Source organism: Centrocercus urophasianus, unplaced genomic scaffold, assembly GCF_019232065.1.
Source record: "Centrocercus urophasianus isolate 14NV4802_14NV808 unplaced genomic scaffold, USGS_Curo_1.0 seq_10, whole genome shotgun sequence".
Classification (NCBI taxonomy): Eukaryota; Metazoa; Chordata; class Aves; order Galliformes; family Phasianidae; genus Centrocercus; species Centrocercus urophasianus.
This window is the reverse complement of record NW_024884142.1, coordinates 51,958,630-51,977,153: the sequence shown is the minus strand read 5'-3', so window position 1 is coordinate 51,977,153 and position 18,524 is coordinate 51,958,630. Positions and strand designations below refer to the sequence as shown.

The following is an 18,524-nucleotide window of genomic DNA, read 5'->3' as shown; positions in this document are numbered from 1 at the left end:
GTTTACATTAAAATATTTTATTACAATACAGACAATTAGCCTCAAAATTAATACAAATTAAGATAAAATATTTACAAGTTAATGTGTACAATGTAGCTGTTTGAACAGCATAAACAAGAACGTCTAAAAATCTACATTCTGTAAGTAACAAAGAGAGCACCCCCAACTTGTTCAAGAGGCATGGGCAGCAGTTGGCAAAAGCTTTCTGAAGAATGAGGAGCAATGTTTGCAAAGTCAAGGGGAGAAGTCTTTTACAACAAAAGAAAAACGTGAACCCTTACTCGGTTCTGTTATTCTTCAATTAATGTTTTTCCCAATTTTAATAACTTCTAGAAGTACTGCCACAAGCTGCCTTTCAAATGCAATAAAAATAATCAAATTATGCAAGAGTTTAACAACTTTTTAATAGAAAATTCTTTACATACAGTGATTCTTTCAACAAGAATATTTTGATTGGCATTTGAAATAGAATTGTATTAGAGAGAACGACTATGGGCTCACTCCCAGTTTTTTCAGTATGTTCTTCCTGCTGCTCAGCCACTCCTACGCCATTATAAAATGAACCCCAATCTCAGCAGTAGTCACAAAGATGTGTTATAAATACATGATCTATTCCTATTAGTGTGCAGTTCATTTCTCTAGTTGCTGAGGGGTACTAAAAGCTTCATAAACATTAGCAGCAAAGTCTTTCATTTGTTCCATCATCAGTAAGTCCTGGAAGAAATTTGAGGAATACATTTGCTTAATCAAAACTACACCCACCACGCTTCTGGTTTTACTGCAGTACGTAATTGTGCCGATCATGAGAAAAGCACCTGGCACTCCTGAGATCTAACTCAGACCTTTCAATTGCATGAAATTCCTGAACAGAACTCTAAATACAACCAAGCTGAGACTTGGTTGTTTTTTTTTCCTTTCTGCTCCTGCACTGTTTCATTAAGGGAAGAGATTATAGGAGAAAAAGCTTTTTTTTGGAAAGTACAGCTCTACAAAAAGTTTAATTTATGTTACTTATTCCTACTTGTTTAAGCCACTGAAATTAAACAAAATAAGGCACTTTACTAAGAAGAAATAACATCTCAAAACTTCACTAGAGATATTTTAAATGAAGCTAGATTCTTACCTGAACAAAGTGACTGGGTGTTTCACTGCATACTGAATGGATCTGTCCATTTATTATTGGAATTATCTTGGCTAAAGGAAGACTGATGCTGGAGAGACTAGAAGAGAACAAAAATTATTGACGTAGATTTGCTTGGATATTTGTAAGACAACTGTGATTATTACTAATCTATATAATTTCTACTTCAAAAATAAGAGTTGGAAGTAGTTAGTTTTGGATAGACCACAGACTGGAATGTACAAGATGAAGGTTTGTCCCTATTTTCATTTAATATAGAACTACCAAAGAAAATTTTATCAATTGGTCATCCTATTGCAGTTTCACAACTGTTTCTCATGCAAAATGAATGTTTTAGCTACAGTATTTGCCTGCGTATATATTAAGGTAGTTGCTAGACGTGTCCTTCTATAATCTCAGACCCTTACTTAACCAAGCTGAGGAGAGACAGCCAAGCTAAAGCCTTTGGGATATTTTAAGCAATGTAAATAGCTACATTTCAATACAAACATTACTATTTAAGAGCCATGAGTTATTAAAACAAACATATGAAGTTATTATTCAAAGTATTCATTTTAATATTTTAGGAATTATATTTCTAGGATTTGAACGTAGCTTTCAGATTTCTAACACACTGACATGTTCTAAAACCAAGATAACCTCAGAATAAAACCTGCTTTTCTAACAGTCTTTTAGAAAGGAGAAGATCCTGAATGTTTGCATTTTTTCCAACATACCAGACAAGAACCTAAAGCTCTGTAGGTTACACTTGGAGAACCACAGTTATGTCTACCTTCCCTGAGAACTATTGTAACTAACAGTCAGAGACTTGGACATACAGAGCTATCTTTCTCCCAGCCTCCTAGGGGAATGGTGAAAGGACATCTCCCAAACTCAAACGCAGTCTGTCTGTACAGCACTGGCAAAAATTGGAAAGTATCAAGTCTTCTGATTTCTGCTTTTAGATGTGCAAGTGATGGTAAGAAAGACACTTCAGGAAAATTCCAGCGGGTTCTTGGCTGGGGAGAAACAAGCAATACTCCTTGCTCTCTGACCAAAGCGAAGAGACCATATTTATTCTTGAAAAGCAAGAAACAAAGTTATTTCTAGCATGAGAACTTCAAGTAGGCAAGAAAATCCCTTGCCTGTTTTAGAATTCATGTGATAGTACGTCACAGTAAGAACCACAACAAAAGAAAACATTTACCTATTTACAGAGCCGTTTTGAGAGAAGTCCTGTTCAGTAGGTCTGAAGAACTCCGCCATATTGTCCAGCAGTTGACTGAATCCTCTGTTTAAACACGTGCTCAAAACCGTACTGAAGTCTGGACTGAAGAAGTAAATATGTGCTGTTTTGATTCTTAGGATTCATTTTTCCAAAACCAAAACCCCTGCAAATCTCAAGAGTATGTGAGGTTCCCAAATCTCTCCAAGTATCTCCACAGCAAAACAGTCAACAACCTCAACACTACCCTAGAGATAATAAAAGATAAAATGGAAAGCATTCCTTCCTTACCTATTTCTTACTAGGCAGTAGCACTGAGGGACTCATCCTTAAAATGCCCCAGATCTCTAGCAGTTACATTCTAAAAACAGTTTGGCATTTGACTCTCTTTATTCCTATTCAGTGCTCATTTTAGAAGCCTCACTGCAGTAGCTCTTGTAGGAGGATGCATATAACCACTCATAAAACCATGCATTAAAAACAAATTCTGATAAGCCAAAACTGGTGTTCATTTTATCAAAGCAAGTAAATGCAAAATAATTACTCTCAATTTGTGTCAGAAGGGATGTACTTCTCTTTCCCTACATAACTAAGAAAATGTGAGGAAGAGGTACCAGTTAGATGTGATAAAGCATCCTTGTATTATTAAGGCAAGATTATTTCTTACAAGTTTCAAAGCACTCAAATTTTGAAAATCCCAGCCTTTAATTATGGAATATAAAAATTTAAGGCAGCACAGTGGCTGAAAGGTCATATCTAGCAAATGAAAGTTCACCACTTTCTTTATAAAACTGTCTCACATAAACTGTAGCTGTAAGGAGTTCGATATGAATATTTTCTGTTTACCTTTCCAGCATATCTCTAGTTTCATTAAGTAATTTAATTGTTGCAGTGTCTCTTTCTGTGAGTCCACAAGCCTAGAAAAAAACAAGACAGATGCCAATTAGTGAGAAATCCATATGAATCATAAAAGTAAGGGTGGAAATAATTTTATGTCATGGCATTAAGTCAAGATGACTGTTAAGACATCTATTTAATACAAACAATTTATCACAGATTCTTTATAAGTTTATGTGTGTTGCTTGTAACTGGTCACTGGTTTTGTGTGTGATTTCTTATTTTACTTAAAATATATATATATATTAAAAATACTGGCAGAAAATACCATGCTAATCAAGCAGGTGAAATAAACGCTGCATGTTAGCATGTTAACTTTAAGAGATAAATGCATGGGGTCACACAATGAAACCTCAGTTTCTTCTTCATACCAGCATAATATCAAGTTGAGAACCAGTTTTCACCAACCTGTGATATGGCTGGAGTCAAATACTGTTAGAAAATTTGGGAAATTACATTAATGTTGCCACTTAGATAAGATACGCCTGGCTCCTGATTCCTGTTCATTTTCCTTCTCAAATCAACAAAAAGACTTGGGCACACCATCACTTTTTCCAGCACAGCATCTCTTTCAGAGATGACGCCAACTGTTCAGGCTCTTTGCTGGTGCACAAGTAAAAGGTAATACTTTTCAGCTTTGGACTATGTTAAGCAGCACTATGCTATGGCATAAATCATGGGCTAAAAGCACTAACATGGCTGTGTTTCCAAGTTCAAAGTTGACATTTTCAATCAAGTGTGAAGAAGGTACAACTTTCCTCATCCTAGACCAAAGAGATAAGGATACTTCACATTTATAAAGAAAGAGGTACTGCCATTTATCAAAGATTCAGTTAGCACAATGTAATTAGAGTAGTTATGCACTCATCCCTCTCCAAAATAAAAAAGTTAGATGAAATAAATACATACCTGGGTAGCGAGGGGGTTTTCTTCATCTGGCATCAAATAATGACATAAGGGAGAATAAGGTGCGACCTGATCTGAATCTTTATGTTCCACTTCTTTCCTGATTTCTTTTAGTTTCTGTTCCAGCTCCAGAAGAGATAGGGCATGCTTAAGGGAAATACTGAGAAGATGGAAAGACTATTAATTTTGCAGTCAAGATTGTAATGATGTAGTGTTTATTTACTGATAATATGCTCACTATAGGATCCCAATCGATACTGGTCTGCACTATTGTGTTCCCAACCTGCCAAAAGCTTGGTCTTGGAAAAAGTCAGTCTGCATTTTTTTTCCACTTTTTAAATTCTAATAAAACTCACTGCTGTGGGAGCAGTCACCACGGTAAAGACAAAAAGCTAGCTACCAGGAAATATGGACCTCTTACCTTCCAAAAACTTTATGCACAGCTTGTTTAACAACAGTTATTAACTCAGTCAGTCCTAGAACAAAAAAAAAGTGTCAAAGTTATTCTAATTATTTGCTTAAGTCTAAAGAAAAGGAGCATCCTGTAAGTGGTTTATAAAAAATATCATACCATCTCCTAACAGGTGCTGGATACTTGATAAATATTGCTGTTGAACCTCAGGGGGAGCTAATGGTGTCTGTGGGGGGAAAAGAAAAAGTTCTGTGAAACAAAATAGAAAACAACACAAAAATCATTTCGAACAGGTAGCAAACATTTTCCTTCATCTTTATAATACCCTACAGCAGGCAGAGCCCCCCACTCTCAGTGCAGGTCTGGAAAATAACTAGTAACTTAGTAGTTATCTGCTGAGAAGTTTCCTCTGTATCACAGTACTGGAAAATACAGAATATGAAAATGAAAAGTTTCTTTAAAGAAAAACTGAGAGAGGATTTAAAAATTAATTGTATCTTCCCCTCAGTATTTCACAGCTTGCTGTGGTTCCTTCCAATCACATGTTCCTACCAATATTTTCATTATACTTAAGCAGGCTATGAGGAACAGCAGGACACCTACATTTACAAGTTGTCATAGTTGAAATGGGAGATAACAGTCCCCACCCTAAAAATTAAACCTGCTGAAATAGGATATTTATGCTCAACCCTAGCAGAAACCAGAGAAACCCCTTGATAAAAAACAAAGCTTTGGGGAGTTGAAGAGGATGTCTGTTTGTTCCAGCTAAGTGCCTCAAAGCTGATTCTGTCAACCCACTCCTCTACTGGAAAACTAATAGAAAAGAAACATTTCTACTCCAGAGCCTCTTTGCCCAAAAAAGCCTTTTCAGACTTTACAAAATGCAAACGTGAGCTCCATCATCTCTGGCTTCCCTAATGAAAGCTTTCTAGACCCTTCAGACCTGCCTTGACGTGCTGTCCCTGGACTCCCAGCAATAGTGATCTGAGAGGAGCATATACCAACTAACAAAAGTTTGCATTCGTTATTTTTAGGTGAGCTGTTCAGCAATATGCAGATCTTATTCTAGACATTTAGTCTAGAATCTACTATTATTGAGCAGCAGATACATTGTATAAACAAAAACCAAGCTTCCACCTCATCAACAGATACTTCGTTAGGTGGCCTTCTAGAGTTAAAAAAAAAAAACAAAACAACTAACCAGTCTTTATTTCATTTCCTTTAACACTAAGAGAATTTAACTGAGGAGATTAATGTACAAGCTAGGAAGAACTGAGCATTTATAGATGTATTTGCATACACATCTTGGATAATTTGCACAATGTTACACAAAAGACTACAGAAAGCAAAGAAATGACTAACTTTGATGCTCAGATTGAAGTGGCTGTCTTAAAGCAATACAAACGCAGACAAAAGGTATTATTCAATATTGCTAGTATTTTGTTAAGCCAAATTATCCCCAAATAATCTGAATTTAGAGACTACAATAAAATATCAACAAACCTTACCATCAGTAATCCCTTCATGTCTCCCCATCTTACGACACTTGTTCATTCAAATATTGCTGAGCTATGCCTATCTCTCACTAACTTACTCTTTCACTCCCAAGAACATGAAATTCCAACCTTTAAAACAAGAAACTTACTGTGCCATTCTTGCAGACTGCAGCATTATCTAGGTAGATGTAACCGCCAATAATATTTAATTGGACTCGCAAAAGAACTACCAGCATACAGGTACTATAGACAGCAACAATGCTTCTTGTGAAACCTTGAGGGGAGACAACACAGCAATTTCAAAGTCAAGGAAATAAGGGTGAGTCAATAAAGGAGGGTGTTCCCAAGACCCAAAAGTACTGACGATTTTTAAACACACAGCGATTTCTCTCATTGGTTGTCTCAACACATACTTTCATAAAACATGCCTCAAATTACCGTGAGTCTAATATGTGCAGGAGCATCTGCTGAAGCACTGCCCCATTTTAATCACAGCATCAGAGAATGTTCCGAGTAGGAAGGGACGCACGGAGATCAGAGTCAAACTCCCAGCCCCAGAGAGGATCACCTATAAATCACACTGCAGATCTGAGACTCTTGTCCAAATGCTTCTTAAACTCAGGCTTGTTGTTGTGACCACTTCTCTGGGGAGCCTGTTCCAGTGCCCAAAAGTCTCATATAATTATAGAAACTGCTCCAGAAGGTGTACCCTGTAGCAGTGCTGTCAGATTCTCTTTCTATCTTAGGCCAGGAAACACACAAAGTGTGTTAACCCTCACACAACTAAGACACAGAATGTCTAACAGCAGTTACGGGAGAAAAAAAAAGTTACCTACAGCAGAAGTAGCCAAAATCAGGGAAGCAGTGATGGCAGGCATAAAAAATGGATCAGAAGTATTAAATAATAATAATATTTAAAAGTCTAGTGATTTTTCACTACACAGTTATCTGACTTCCCTTCCACTGCTTGCACCAACCAATATATAAAATGATGAACCAAAGGGTTCACATAACTTCTGCTGTGATGGTGACCTCAAACAGGCTTGAAAAGAGAAAACTGTTGGCTGTGCAAGGGCTGGAGTACATTACTGAGAGATGTTTTCTGCTATGTTCAGAATTGAACTTTGTGAAAAACCAGACTGATTTTTCTGTGGTTGTACAGAAAGTCCTCACAAAGTTTTGTTGAGCAGGATAACATACGAGGGCCAATAAAATCCTTCACATTGGTTTTTGAGCATCTGCCTTCCATGGGTAATATGAAAAAGTCCTTAATAAGGAAATTTTGTGAGAGAGCGTATGAGAAACTTGCTCAATATCACATCACACTATCTTATTACCTACTGAAACAACAACTTATTCTAGTGTGAAATGTGCACTTTGAACGGTATCATTTTAAAATTTATACTAAATATTAGATAGATGGAATCATTCATTTACACTTACTTATTATCTTTAAATCCTCCCATATTTCTAACTTGTTTGCTGGCCTGTGGGGAAAAAGAATAAATTGAAAAAAATTATTATAATTAATGTAATAATAATAATATAAATTGAAAAAAATAAATGGAACTATCAAGCACTGTATATTTTCCTTGGACATTAATAAACACAGTAAATAAAACGTCAGTGTTCCAAGGCAAATTCATTTAACTATTATAATTACTTACATCAGATTTACCTCTACAGTGATTTACTTCATTCAAGAAAACAGTATATAAGCAATGCATGAAGTCACAGAAAAGATACCCAAATTTAAATGTTTAAATACAGTATTTATTGATGTCAATTACATTTATACCATCAATTTTGAGTTCCTGTACTAAGCAGTCAGAAAAAATACATGGATTGTACACAAAGTAGTTCCTCCTAGGACCTTGACTGTGCATATATTTAACATAGACCTCAGTTCAGTAGGGCTTTCTGTACCCACCTGTGCATAATAAGCAAAGGATCAGAATTTCTATCCTCCTTGCTTAGGAGATTTACCACTGTTTGACTTGGTTTTAAAATACTGACTAGGTTATCTAAAAACGAAGCGATTGTGACCATATGTGGAAAAGTAGTGTACCCACATAAATGCTGTAAACTCAAGGGTTTTTCTTCCACTGAAATATATTTACCTTTTGGTCTGTCTGATTTCTAAGATAAATATGCTCTGCAGACAAAAAGCAAGAACACAGACGGTACAGAATTACAGAATACCCAACCTATAACGGACCCACAAGGATTATTGAGTCCAACCCCTGGCTCTACACAGGATCATCCAAACTTGGGGCCTTGCCCACTGCCCTGGGCAGGCTGTTGCATGCCCACCACTCTTTGGTGAAGAAGCTTTTCCTGACACCCAGCCTATCCCTCCCCTGACAGCTCCATGCAGTTCCCTCGGCCCTGTGGCTGTCACAGAGAGCAGGGCTCAGCACTGCCCCTCTGCTCCCTGTGAGGAGCTGCAGCTGCCATGAGGGCTCCGCTCAGCTCCTCTGCTCTGGGCTGAGCCAACCAAGGGAGCTCAGCCGCTCCTCATACACCTGGCCCTCCAGACCCTCTACCATCTCTGTAGCCCTCCCATGGATGCTCTAATAGCTTGATGTCCTCATACTGCGGCACCCAAACCTGCACCCAGTGCTGGAGGTGAAGCCATACTGTGCAGAGCAGTGCAGGACACCCCTCACCATCACTCAGCAGCAGTACTGGCCCTGCTGCACCAGGCTATGGCAGCTCCTTGGCCTGCCAGGGCACGCTGCTGGCTCAGATTCAACTTGCCTATTTTCCCTGCCTGCATGCATAAACGCATCTAAGACCTATGGCATATTTAGGACTAGTAAAGAGACATGATTTTAGCAATGCAATAGCAGACGTAAGAGCAAGCTAACCACCCAAGAGTTTTATTCAGCCCTTCTCTCACGTGGATCAGTATCAGTAAGTAATGTCTACAGTATCTCATTGTGGAGGAATCAATTCGCAGAAGTAACTTAGAGAAACGTGGTAATTGCTTGGGATTAGAAGTAACACTTAAATATTTAGCACACACAGTGCAGGCCAACCTGTTCTTAGATTTTACAGTAATCTAGTTAATAAAATACATAGACTTTTCACAGGCTCAGTTAACCATTAAGTGATGCTTTTATCTTTCTGAAACACGTGTACTTTAGCATTAGTTTGACCATTTTATCAATCACAGATAATTTTTCAGCTCACTGCCATTATTAATGCACACAATTATAAACTATTAAATCTACAACTCCAGAAAGAAGAATATTTAAAAAAGAAAAAAAAAGGAGAGAAGAATCCATAGCACTTCACTTTTTACAAGCAAAATCAACAGCTTTAACTCATTCAAAAGCCAAAGACTTCAAAAAGAGACAGTAATATTTCTGTAGGTGAAACACATGACAAGCCTCAATACGAAAAGCCTTACTTATAAGCAATATACTTTCTATGCCAACAGAAGACAGGACAGCACACCAACATGAGCCAAATGCATTTGTATTTTACAGTAAAAAAAAATACTTTTTTTTTTTTTTATTACAAAGTCTTTTCTCACAACATAAGCCAACAATCAGTTAACAGCTTAAGACTGCAAGCATTAAGCCCAACAGTGGCTTAATGGAAATAGATTTTTCAGTCTTTACGTACTATTCAATTTTTATTTCGCATTTCTTTACTTAGAAAAGCAGAAGCGATGCAGATAGTAATACAAACATAAACACAGTTTTGGAATAAAGTTTGTAATGAGTACATGGGAGATATGCAACATCTGCAAGACTACAGCAGCAACTATTTTCCCCACCTCATTCAATCTCACTGATTTGAGAAAGGTAGGACAGAACAAGAGCACTGATAACCTTGTGTGGTGCTCACTTTTAAAAAGTTTGCCTGGAAGGCTGAAGAAGTCAGTCTCTTACACTGCTTATGCTCCCAATCTGTTCCTATCCTCCCCAGATTACTAAAATAATGTAAAAAGGTTTTAAATTTAAGGAACTGAAAGGATTTTAAGTTAAAGGATTTCTCACAGATGATGAAAGAAAAAGACCGTTTATTTACAGATGCTAAAGATGAATGTCTCTGGATCTACTCTTGCATAGGCAACAAGAGTGGCACTGGAAGGGTCCAGAGCCATGTGATTAATCTTCCAAAATCAAAGTGGAAAGAAAACAAACCTATACCTTTGCGTACAGCACCTGAATGCAAAGCTTCTTGAAAGGCTCTCTTTAAAGCCTGCTCTGCAGCCTCATTTCATGATCTGTCCCTCCCAGCCCCTTCTCTACCCTTCAAAAAGTTCAAGCATCTATTTGGAACTTCCTCCGCGTAAGTCAAAAAAGGAAGCACAAGCTCTATTGTAAAATACATTCCAAATTAGAGTATCCAAGGATATTCATGGTCTCAGCTGCATGTAACCAATATTTTAAACATACACACACACACGTTCGTTTGTTCTCAGAAATGCATAACAGAAGTTATGCACAAGTCCCATCACCATTTCTGCTGGGATTATTGGAATCCAGAAGTCTGCTTCTGTATCCATAAACTGCTCCAAATACTTCAACAAATTGGTGACACTGGCTACATTCTGATCAAAGAACACATGCTATAGAGAACAAACAAGGCCACTACTTGTTTTGGACATGGAATAAGAGACTATAGTCCAGAAGACAAATCTGGTCATCCACAACATCCCTTATTCATTCAGCTTAATTTTCATTAAGTAGAACTATGGGAAGTACATTAAATATTCCATACAAACTAACTTTTTCCAGTTACTTCTCATTTGGGTTCACTATCACTCAACTACAGTACCCAGGTTCTCACATCACATATTATAAAGCCATTATTTAAGCATAATTCCCATTCTAAGTATCACATTCTGTCAGGTTCTTGGGAGAGTATTTGACTGGAAAAAAAGTCAATGATGGGATTGCCAATTTATTAAATGCTGGACAGTTGAAGTTACAGCTATATAAATAAGTGAGCAGGAGCTAAACAGGAAAGGTAGCCTTGGGGGAGTCAGAAATCCTATGTTAACGGCCTACAGTAACACTTTTACTCCTTCCTCAATGCCAAGCAGTTTTTAAGGCATGCTACTACACACTTTATTTAATATGCCACTTGTTCTTACAGTTCTAATGAAAACAAAGGTGTTTTCTGACATGGAGACATTTGTCTTAAAGCATGACATGCCTCTTTAACTTCTGATAACTCACTTCCATTTGTAACATCATTTCAGATACCTTCTACTACCAATCATATCTGATCTCTATAAGATTACATAAACATTCTCCCAACTAAAAACAACATAGTTAAGATAGTCTATTTAAGACAAAGTACTTATAGGATCTAATCTTCCCTTAAATAGAGCATTTTAACAAAAATCATGGCTCTCACTGAAACATCTGAAAGTGATAACTATCTCCTGTAAAGTTTGGAGAATGCTATACCTACCTACCAAACTACATCTAACATGACAAAATATTTATATAGTGATTTCAAAATGCCTTAAGACTAGTTATTCAACAGGACGCAGAACAGAAATCCTGCACACTCTCTACATTATAAATACATCATTTGAGAAAAAAAAAAAAGATATCAAAACAAGTTATCTTCAACACAATGAAGTAATCTTACCTATTTTTAAGAAGAGATGTGAGACTCTCAGAATTTAACTGATGCATTAAGGCATCCCTCAATGTAGGGAGCATTGACAGCACTGTAATTGAAAGAAAAAAAACAAAAATGTAAACCAAAATTTTTCAACATACAAAAAGCACCATTAATCCATACCCCACACTTACTCGACAGCTGCTATACTGTATTGGTCCTATTTACTCTACATACAAAGCTGGGAGGACAAGCAACCTAGGAACTCCTGCAATTGTCCTGCACACCTCCTTCCAGCTTGGGTAGAATGCTGCCCTTACATGGCTACATGGCTATTCCTGACTCTGCCTGCAGAGAAATGCTCACATCCTGCAGTATCTGTGTATATGCACCTTCAACTCCCCAGAAGAGTAATCAGTGGATTTTCATCCACACTGTTGTATTTCCCCAAATAGGAAGAACAAATCTGAGTGTTCTTTTGCTTGTTTTTGTTTCCTCCACCCCCCACAGTAAGAGAACATAGGAAAGGTATATTTTAAATCAAAGGAAAGCTGGTGGAAGAAAATGCCTGATTTCCAAAACATCCAAGTTCTAGTCTACCACTATACAATGGGAACAAGAAGTGGTAAACAAAAGCACTCGCAGAACATGATCAACGCCACAAAACATGAAAAACTCTTGGCAAAAATGCATGCTGCTGTACAGAACATACTTTGTATAATTAATGGCAAATAAAGGCTTAGTCCTTGCAGTAGTCAATACCAGCAGTCAATACCAAATGGAAAAAGATAATAAAGAAACACAAATTGCTCCAGAGTAAACAAAGTGCACAGAAACCATTTGCAGTCACTTCATAAACCACTACAAATTTCAAGAGGAAAAGAAAGCACTGCCCAATTTGTGTTGCAGAAATAGTTTTGAAAGGTTTGTGTTCAGACTCATATCCTCCCAAATGCAGAGATAAATGCTAGAATAAAATCACTATTTTTGGTACCTTTCAGTTGTTCAAGTGTAGGGAATTAAGTGTAGGGAATAGAATATATTTGCAAATCACAATTACCCTCTGAGATCTCTGTGTGGTTTACTAGCCATGTGCTACAATGAATAAGGGAATTAATCCTGCAGTAAATTCTGGGTGCTGCTTCACACATCCATGTGACATGGAGTTGAGAGCAACATAAAAAAGGGTCTTGAACTGATAAATCACGCATTACATAATAGATGAGTACACACAAACCAAGGATTACAATGACCCCTTGAAATCTCTTCAATCCTCTGTTCCTCCAATTTAGTCAGAAGTCATAAGATGACTATAATTTACACACTGCTACTTAGTTAAGACTTTGAATTCACCTTCCTTTCTTACTGTTATAAATCCCCAAATAATTCCACTTCTCAGGAACATAAACTATTTCTTTATCTTACCTGTCATATTGCATGTCCTCTGATTACTCTCAAAATGATACTGCCTTCGTGCTTGGGCGATGTATTCAGCTGCCTCTCGTTCCTGGATTTCTCTGATTTTCTTCTGCCCATATTTCCCCAGTAAATAGACACCTACAGAGAGATTTTCAGATTACAAACTGCTTTTAAAATGTGAGCAAAGCCCCTTTCAGCTCCTTTCATTGGCTTAAAACCGTAAGGGTATGAAATGATTTGAGAGAAGATATGTGGGTCTCAAGTATTTTAATAGTAATTAGCAAACAACAGCACTACTCCAATTTTGAATTCAGTTCCATTTTTTGGTCATTAAAACATGTCACTATATTCTACAAAACTACCATCACTATTTCAAAAGGTTTGTCAACTTTGTGCCCTAATATTTATGGTCATTAAAAAAAAAAGAAAAAAGAAAAAAGTTGTTCAATTCATACTGGCAGCACGTTTCCCAATCCGCAATTGCAAACCCGACCAGTTTGGAACAATCTTGATCACTTCCATTTTTTTATCTTATGAGCCTTTTAGGAAACAAGTGAAAGTCGAGCTCTCCTGCTTCAACCTTCTGGCAGACTCAGCCAGCACTTGTCACGAATCACCCCATCAGATGCAAACTTCAATGCTACAGCTTCCTCAATGTAAAGTGCAGTTTTACCACTGTAAACTCTTCACCAAAATGAGACTTCATAAATAACAATAATTTTGCTTCTAAACACAATCAATTCCTGTCAAGAATATGTATTTAGAACACAAACTTCAGGATGCTGATTTTCACAGCCTACTGCAACAGCAGCAATTGATTTGTTTATTCTAAACAAATAGTTTTTGAACACAAGATTCTTCCAACCATATTTAATTCCGCCACATATGTTGCATTCAGACAGAACCATGTGTCCAAAAGACAAGCTTTGGTTCATTCCCCCTCCTCCCCAAATAAGCCATTTAACTCCAGGTTTTGTGACAGAAATGTCACCCAGGTTTAAAAAAAGGCTCTTCCTGCACATGGCATGGCAGTCACCAGACAGTAAGAAGGAAACAACAAGAACCATGCGCAGGCCCCTTAGTAATACGCAGGAGCAACACCTTTGTAAGTAAGATGGAGGGCACTAATCGCCTAACAGTTGGGCACTCTGCAGTAAACTGCCACCTATCTCACGAGGGTCCAAAGTTGCACTAGCACCCATCCAGCTTTCAATGCAATTGAGTGAGGCAACACATTTGGAGTTCAATTTCCTCCCTCCTCCTCCGAACAAAGGTGTAACTTTGACCCACCACTAACTGATACTGTGCACTCCAGCTTCGCCTGTAAGAATGCGATGCATAAAAAGTGAGCTGAGGTAAAAACTGCATCATCCACAGAGCTTAAGCAGAAACAATGAGCAAAAAAATGTTTTTGCATGTGAGCAATGCATGGATACCAACTGCTCTCCTAAATGCCTCAAGTTGTTTGCAGGACTTGATGCTGTGCTCAGGGAATTCCAGTCCTGCTCTTGCAGCTTTATGAAGACGAACCCTGACACGAGTTACTGCTGCATGCACATTTCCTGATTGAGGGGTATTTCAAGGAGCTGCCTGCCTGGGAGTTGCGTGTGTGCTCACGTTTTGCTTTAGAAATGCTGTATCTGTATCGATGCAGAGAAGAGCTGGGAGCAGGACCAGAGCAAGTCACATCCTAACAACTGCCATAAAGCCAACATCAGCTAAGGTAATTGTAAGAAATGAAATCGATGTTTTGAAGACTTCTGTTGTTAAGAACAAGCAAAGGAAACGTCAACTTTTTACAACAGCTAAAATATCTCCATTTTACTTCTCAGTAGGAGACAGGAGGTCAGCAGTAAGTGGCAGTGGCAGCATTTGCTCATATCTAATTAGCTAACAGTTGTACAGACAGATTTTCATACATTACCTTTCCCATGTGTCCCGTACAAAAGCAGGAATGAAGAAAATTCAGCAATAATGAGACTGCTCAAAGGATAATTTCTATGGAAACCATCTCCACCTTCAATAATGTGGTTCAGTATTTCTGAAGCCCACAGGTTCAGAGAAGCAGATTAGTGGTGCAAGGAAGGATTACAGCCACTGACACCGGTGCACTCAGGTATAGGAACATCAGCAAGGATCTTGAACTACGTTTCCTATTGCTCTGTAACCGGTCTACAAAGTGAAACACATACATTGGCTGACCTACAACACATGCGACGTTTGGGTCTATAATATCTGTCTCCTGTGGAAGCAATTTATCAGAGAATTGAGAGAAACATGCTCCAGTTTATCACTGCTGTATAGTTTCTTCCCACCTAGATAGAAGTAATGGAAATAGCTTACAAAATCCACAGGCTCTTACACATTCATGACAGTGATTTCAAACCAGTTGGAGATTTCTCCCATCACACCTAAGTAATGACTTTCTCCCTAAGCTTTTTCCTTTTTCCCCTCCAGGCTGGATGTGGCTCTGGGCAGCCTGGTTTAGTGGTTGGCAACCCTGCACATAGCAGGGGGTTGAAACTCGATGATCATTTGTGGTCTTTTTCAACCCAGGCCGTTCTATGATTCTTTCTTCACAGGTGCAACCAGTAACTAGGAGGCATCAAGTTTCAGGAAATCTCCTTACAAGTCTATGTGATCTTTACCCCGCTGTCATACTTCCCTCAAAAAATAATTAAAAAAAATACCTTCAAGAATTTCATTATGTAGAAATGGTGCTGACATACACAAGTCTGCACTCTTCCAGAACATCAATAGCTCTTACATACAAGTAAACCACACATCAGCTGACACACAATCATTCTGTTACGCTTAAAAAGTACCTTCAAAATAGGAAAGCTCAAAGCCTCTGCTGGCACCACAAACTTCTATCAGAACTCATTGAATGCCTTTGCTCTCTCTCACAAACCAACACAACCATCCCAAGTAAGAAGACTTCTGAACCAAAATGCTCTTCCTGCAAGCTGAAGGTTGCAACAGATGAAACTGAGTAACAATTAATTCACTGTTGAAATCAGAACTGCACATTTCAAACACATCCTGCACTTGCTCTTCTACAACACTGAGATAATGACAACAGTGAAGCATTTTGTAATATCCAACGCAATCTGCACTGAATGCTGAGCATTGAGATAAAAGCCAGTTTAAATCTACTTGTCCAGTAAGAACAAATGGATGCAATATGTCCTCACAGCTGAGACACGCGAGCTCTTTCTCTCTGCTTTAAATAACACTTCTCATGGGTTTGAACTTTGAACCCCAGACTTTGCTTACTTCAAGAGATTTAAATCTAGGACTAGAGGGAATGGCTTCAAGCTGTGCCAGGGGAGATTCAGGCTGGACATTAGGAAATACTACTTTTCTGAAAGAGTATCAGACACTGCAATGGGCTGCGTAGGGAGGTGGTGGAGTCACCGACCCTGGAGGTGTTCAAGGAACGTTTGGATTTTGTGTTGAAGGACACGGTTTAGCGAGTACTATTGGTGATAGGTGGATGACTGGAGGATCTTGAAGGTCTTTTCCAACCTTGGTGATTCTGTGAAGTCAATTTACTTTATATTGCTAAAAGAACAGACCCTTGAAGAATGGGTTTCTATGTGGTGGTCTTTCCTAAGTTCAGGTGCTCTCAATAAAAGGGAAAAATCCACCTATTTCAGTTGCTTTTCTATCAATTTGAGCACTTATCTCGTGAGTTTTGCAAAAGATTTTTCTGCTTATGAGACAGAGCGTAGGGATTCACAAAAATTGCATTAAGAATGTTACCCACCAATAACACACAAGGAATTTGTCTCAGTAAGCAGAGGCACGAGTACCAACTCATGGTTCTTCAGTAACTCACTGATAAAACATTGCACCAGTAATAATGCAGGGACTCTTCTGTACTGTCTAATGAATAATTAAATACTCACAGCACTCTGTCCATGAGCCAAAGACTTAAAATCCTTAGGCTTTTGTGATGCTCTGTTTTCCCTTGTAACTTCTGCCTTCCCAGCAAGTGCAACTATAGCTCTTAAGAAAAACACCAGAAATTACAGTCTCTGACATTACATCAGCAGATAAGCTGATTTTTCAGAAGCACAACAACTTTGTTTTTTTTGTCTTTTTTTTTTCCTTAGGTCTGGCAGCACTTCAAATGACTTTGATTTTGTCCCTGATTTTTAGTTAGTTAGTTGCTTTTTTTAAAAATATACTTCATCCAGTCAACAGCATTTCAGTGAAAGTGGTGCTACATGAACAGTACCAACCGCCAGGAAAAAGCTGCAAGTTTGGTGATGCCAGGATGGCTTCCAGGCTGGCAAAGGGCCATTTACAGGTAATGAACTCAGGATTTCAGGGTGGCAGGACTACTGAGAGCCATCAGCTCTACCGTACCTGCTTTCCCAGTCAGACATCAATCCACACTTCCAGCTGAGGCTGGAGAACCCATACTTTCTCTATTCCCATTTGTCTGCCTGCCACTCTCACAAGGACAGTGGGAGGTGAGGGGGAACAGCTGGCAGATTACAGTTTGGCACGTTAAAGTAAGCCTCGTTAATTTAGCATGGTGGGCTGCTAGCGTGGAGGCTCAAACAGGTAAACATAACCTTCTTTTGTGTTTGTGAAGGCAGAAAGCCTGCAGGGAAGAGGCAAAGCGGTTTGACCGTGAACACCAGCTAACCGAATATCATGCACCCATCAGAACCCTTTGGAAAAATACAGAAGGAATCCGTGCTGGAAGGGTGTAGAGGCCACAGGTATATCCACTGCACCCCCCCAGAAGGCCTCACCTGAATCAAAAGCAACAAAGAGAGAGACACCAAATGCACTGCAGAAACCTTACAGCCTTCAGAACACTGAACTGCTCAAACAAGTTCCTGTGGGCACAAACAAATCAAAGGCTCCTTAGCAACTCTGCGATCTTTAATTCTGTGCCATTTGCATAAAATACATGGAGATCTGACGACTGAACGTGCAAAGACTTGGCCGCGTCGTTTGAGAAACACCTCACCTCCGCCGAGAAAACACAGCGTGGCGTTTTATCGCCACAGAGAGACAGGTCCGAGGCGTTCCTTTAAATCTAATCCCACTCGAACTAATCTCGTAATAACTCCAAAGAGGAGCCTACCAGACCATGCCCCGTGGCTTAGACGGAGCTCTGAGGGAAGAAGAACGGTTCCAACAGCCGCTCTCACAACCCCTCCTCCACCGCTACCCCGCGAGCTGGGGCCCGGGCCGGCCGGGCGGCACTCGGGGAGCGGAGGGTCCCCGAGAATGGCGGGCCGCGACTCCCCCCGCAGCCACGGAGCCCCTTCGGCCGCGCCGCGGGCACTCACCGCCGAGGAAGGTGCCGAGGACGAGGCATTTCTTCTTGTGCCGCTTGAGGAAACTCCAGAGCGACCGGAGCATCCTGCGCGCCCGACACGGCCGCCCCTCACCTCCCTGCGTCGGCGGAAGGGGCGGTGGCAGCGGCCCCCG

General features: G+C 39.2%; 1 protein-coding gene across 2 annotated transcripts; it reads right to left on the bottom strand.

The window, feature by feature from the left end:
* Window position 1: 1 nt before the first annotated feature.
* PEX3 (peroxisomal biogenesis factor 3) lies at window positions 2-18,501 on the bottom strand. 2 transcript variants are annotated; one of them, XM_042827591.1, is made up of 12 exons: window positions 18,383-18,501; window positions 13,074-13,205; window positions 11,676-11,757; window positions 7,500-7,543; window positions 6,206-6,330; window positions 4,720-4,786; window positions 4,570-4,624; window positions 4,152-4,308; window positions 3,192-3,262; window positions 2,328-2,450; window positions 1,124-1,220; window positions 2-714 (listed from the first exon to the last, which is right to left on the bottom strand). In XM_042827591.1, the coding sequence occupies exons 1-12, from the start codon at window positions 18,453-18,455 to the stop codon at window positions 631-633; spliced, it is 1,110 nt and encodes a 369-aa protein (XP_042683525.1). In that variant the 5' UTR covers window positions 18,456-18,501; the 3' UTR covers window positions 2-630. The 2 variants fall into 2 exon arrangements, with proteins under 2 accessions (XP_042683525.1, XP_042683534.1); XM_042827600.1 differs by lacking the exon at window positions 18,383-18,501 and adding an exon at window positions 17,837-17,929.
* Window positions 18,502-18,524: the final 23 nt, after the last annotated feature.

Excerpts from the sequence above, each read along its gene's own strand:
- PEX3 (XM_042827591.1), bottom strand. The coding sequence starts at position 18,455 with ATGCTCCGGTCGCTCTGGAGTTTCCTCAAGCGGCACAAGAAGAAATGC. Across the intron at positions 4,787-6,205 it reads CAGTCTGCAAGAATGGCACA|ACACCATTAGCTCCCCCTGA; the intron begins GTAAGTTTCTTG and ends TTCCCCCCACAG. Across the intron at positions 2,451-3,191 it reads ACTAGAGATATGCTGGAAAG|TCCAGACTTCAGTACGGTTT; the intron begins GTAAACAGAAAA and ends TTACTTCTTCAG.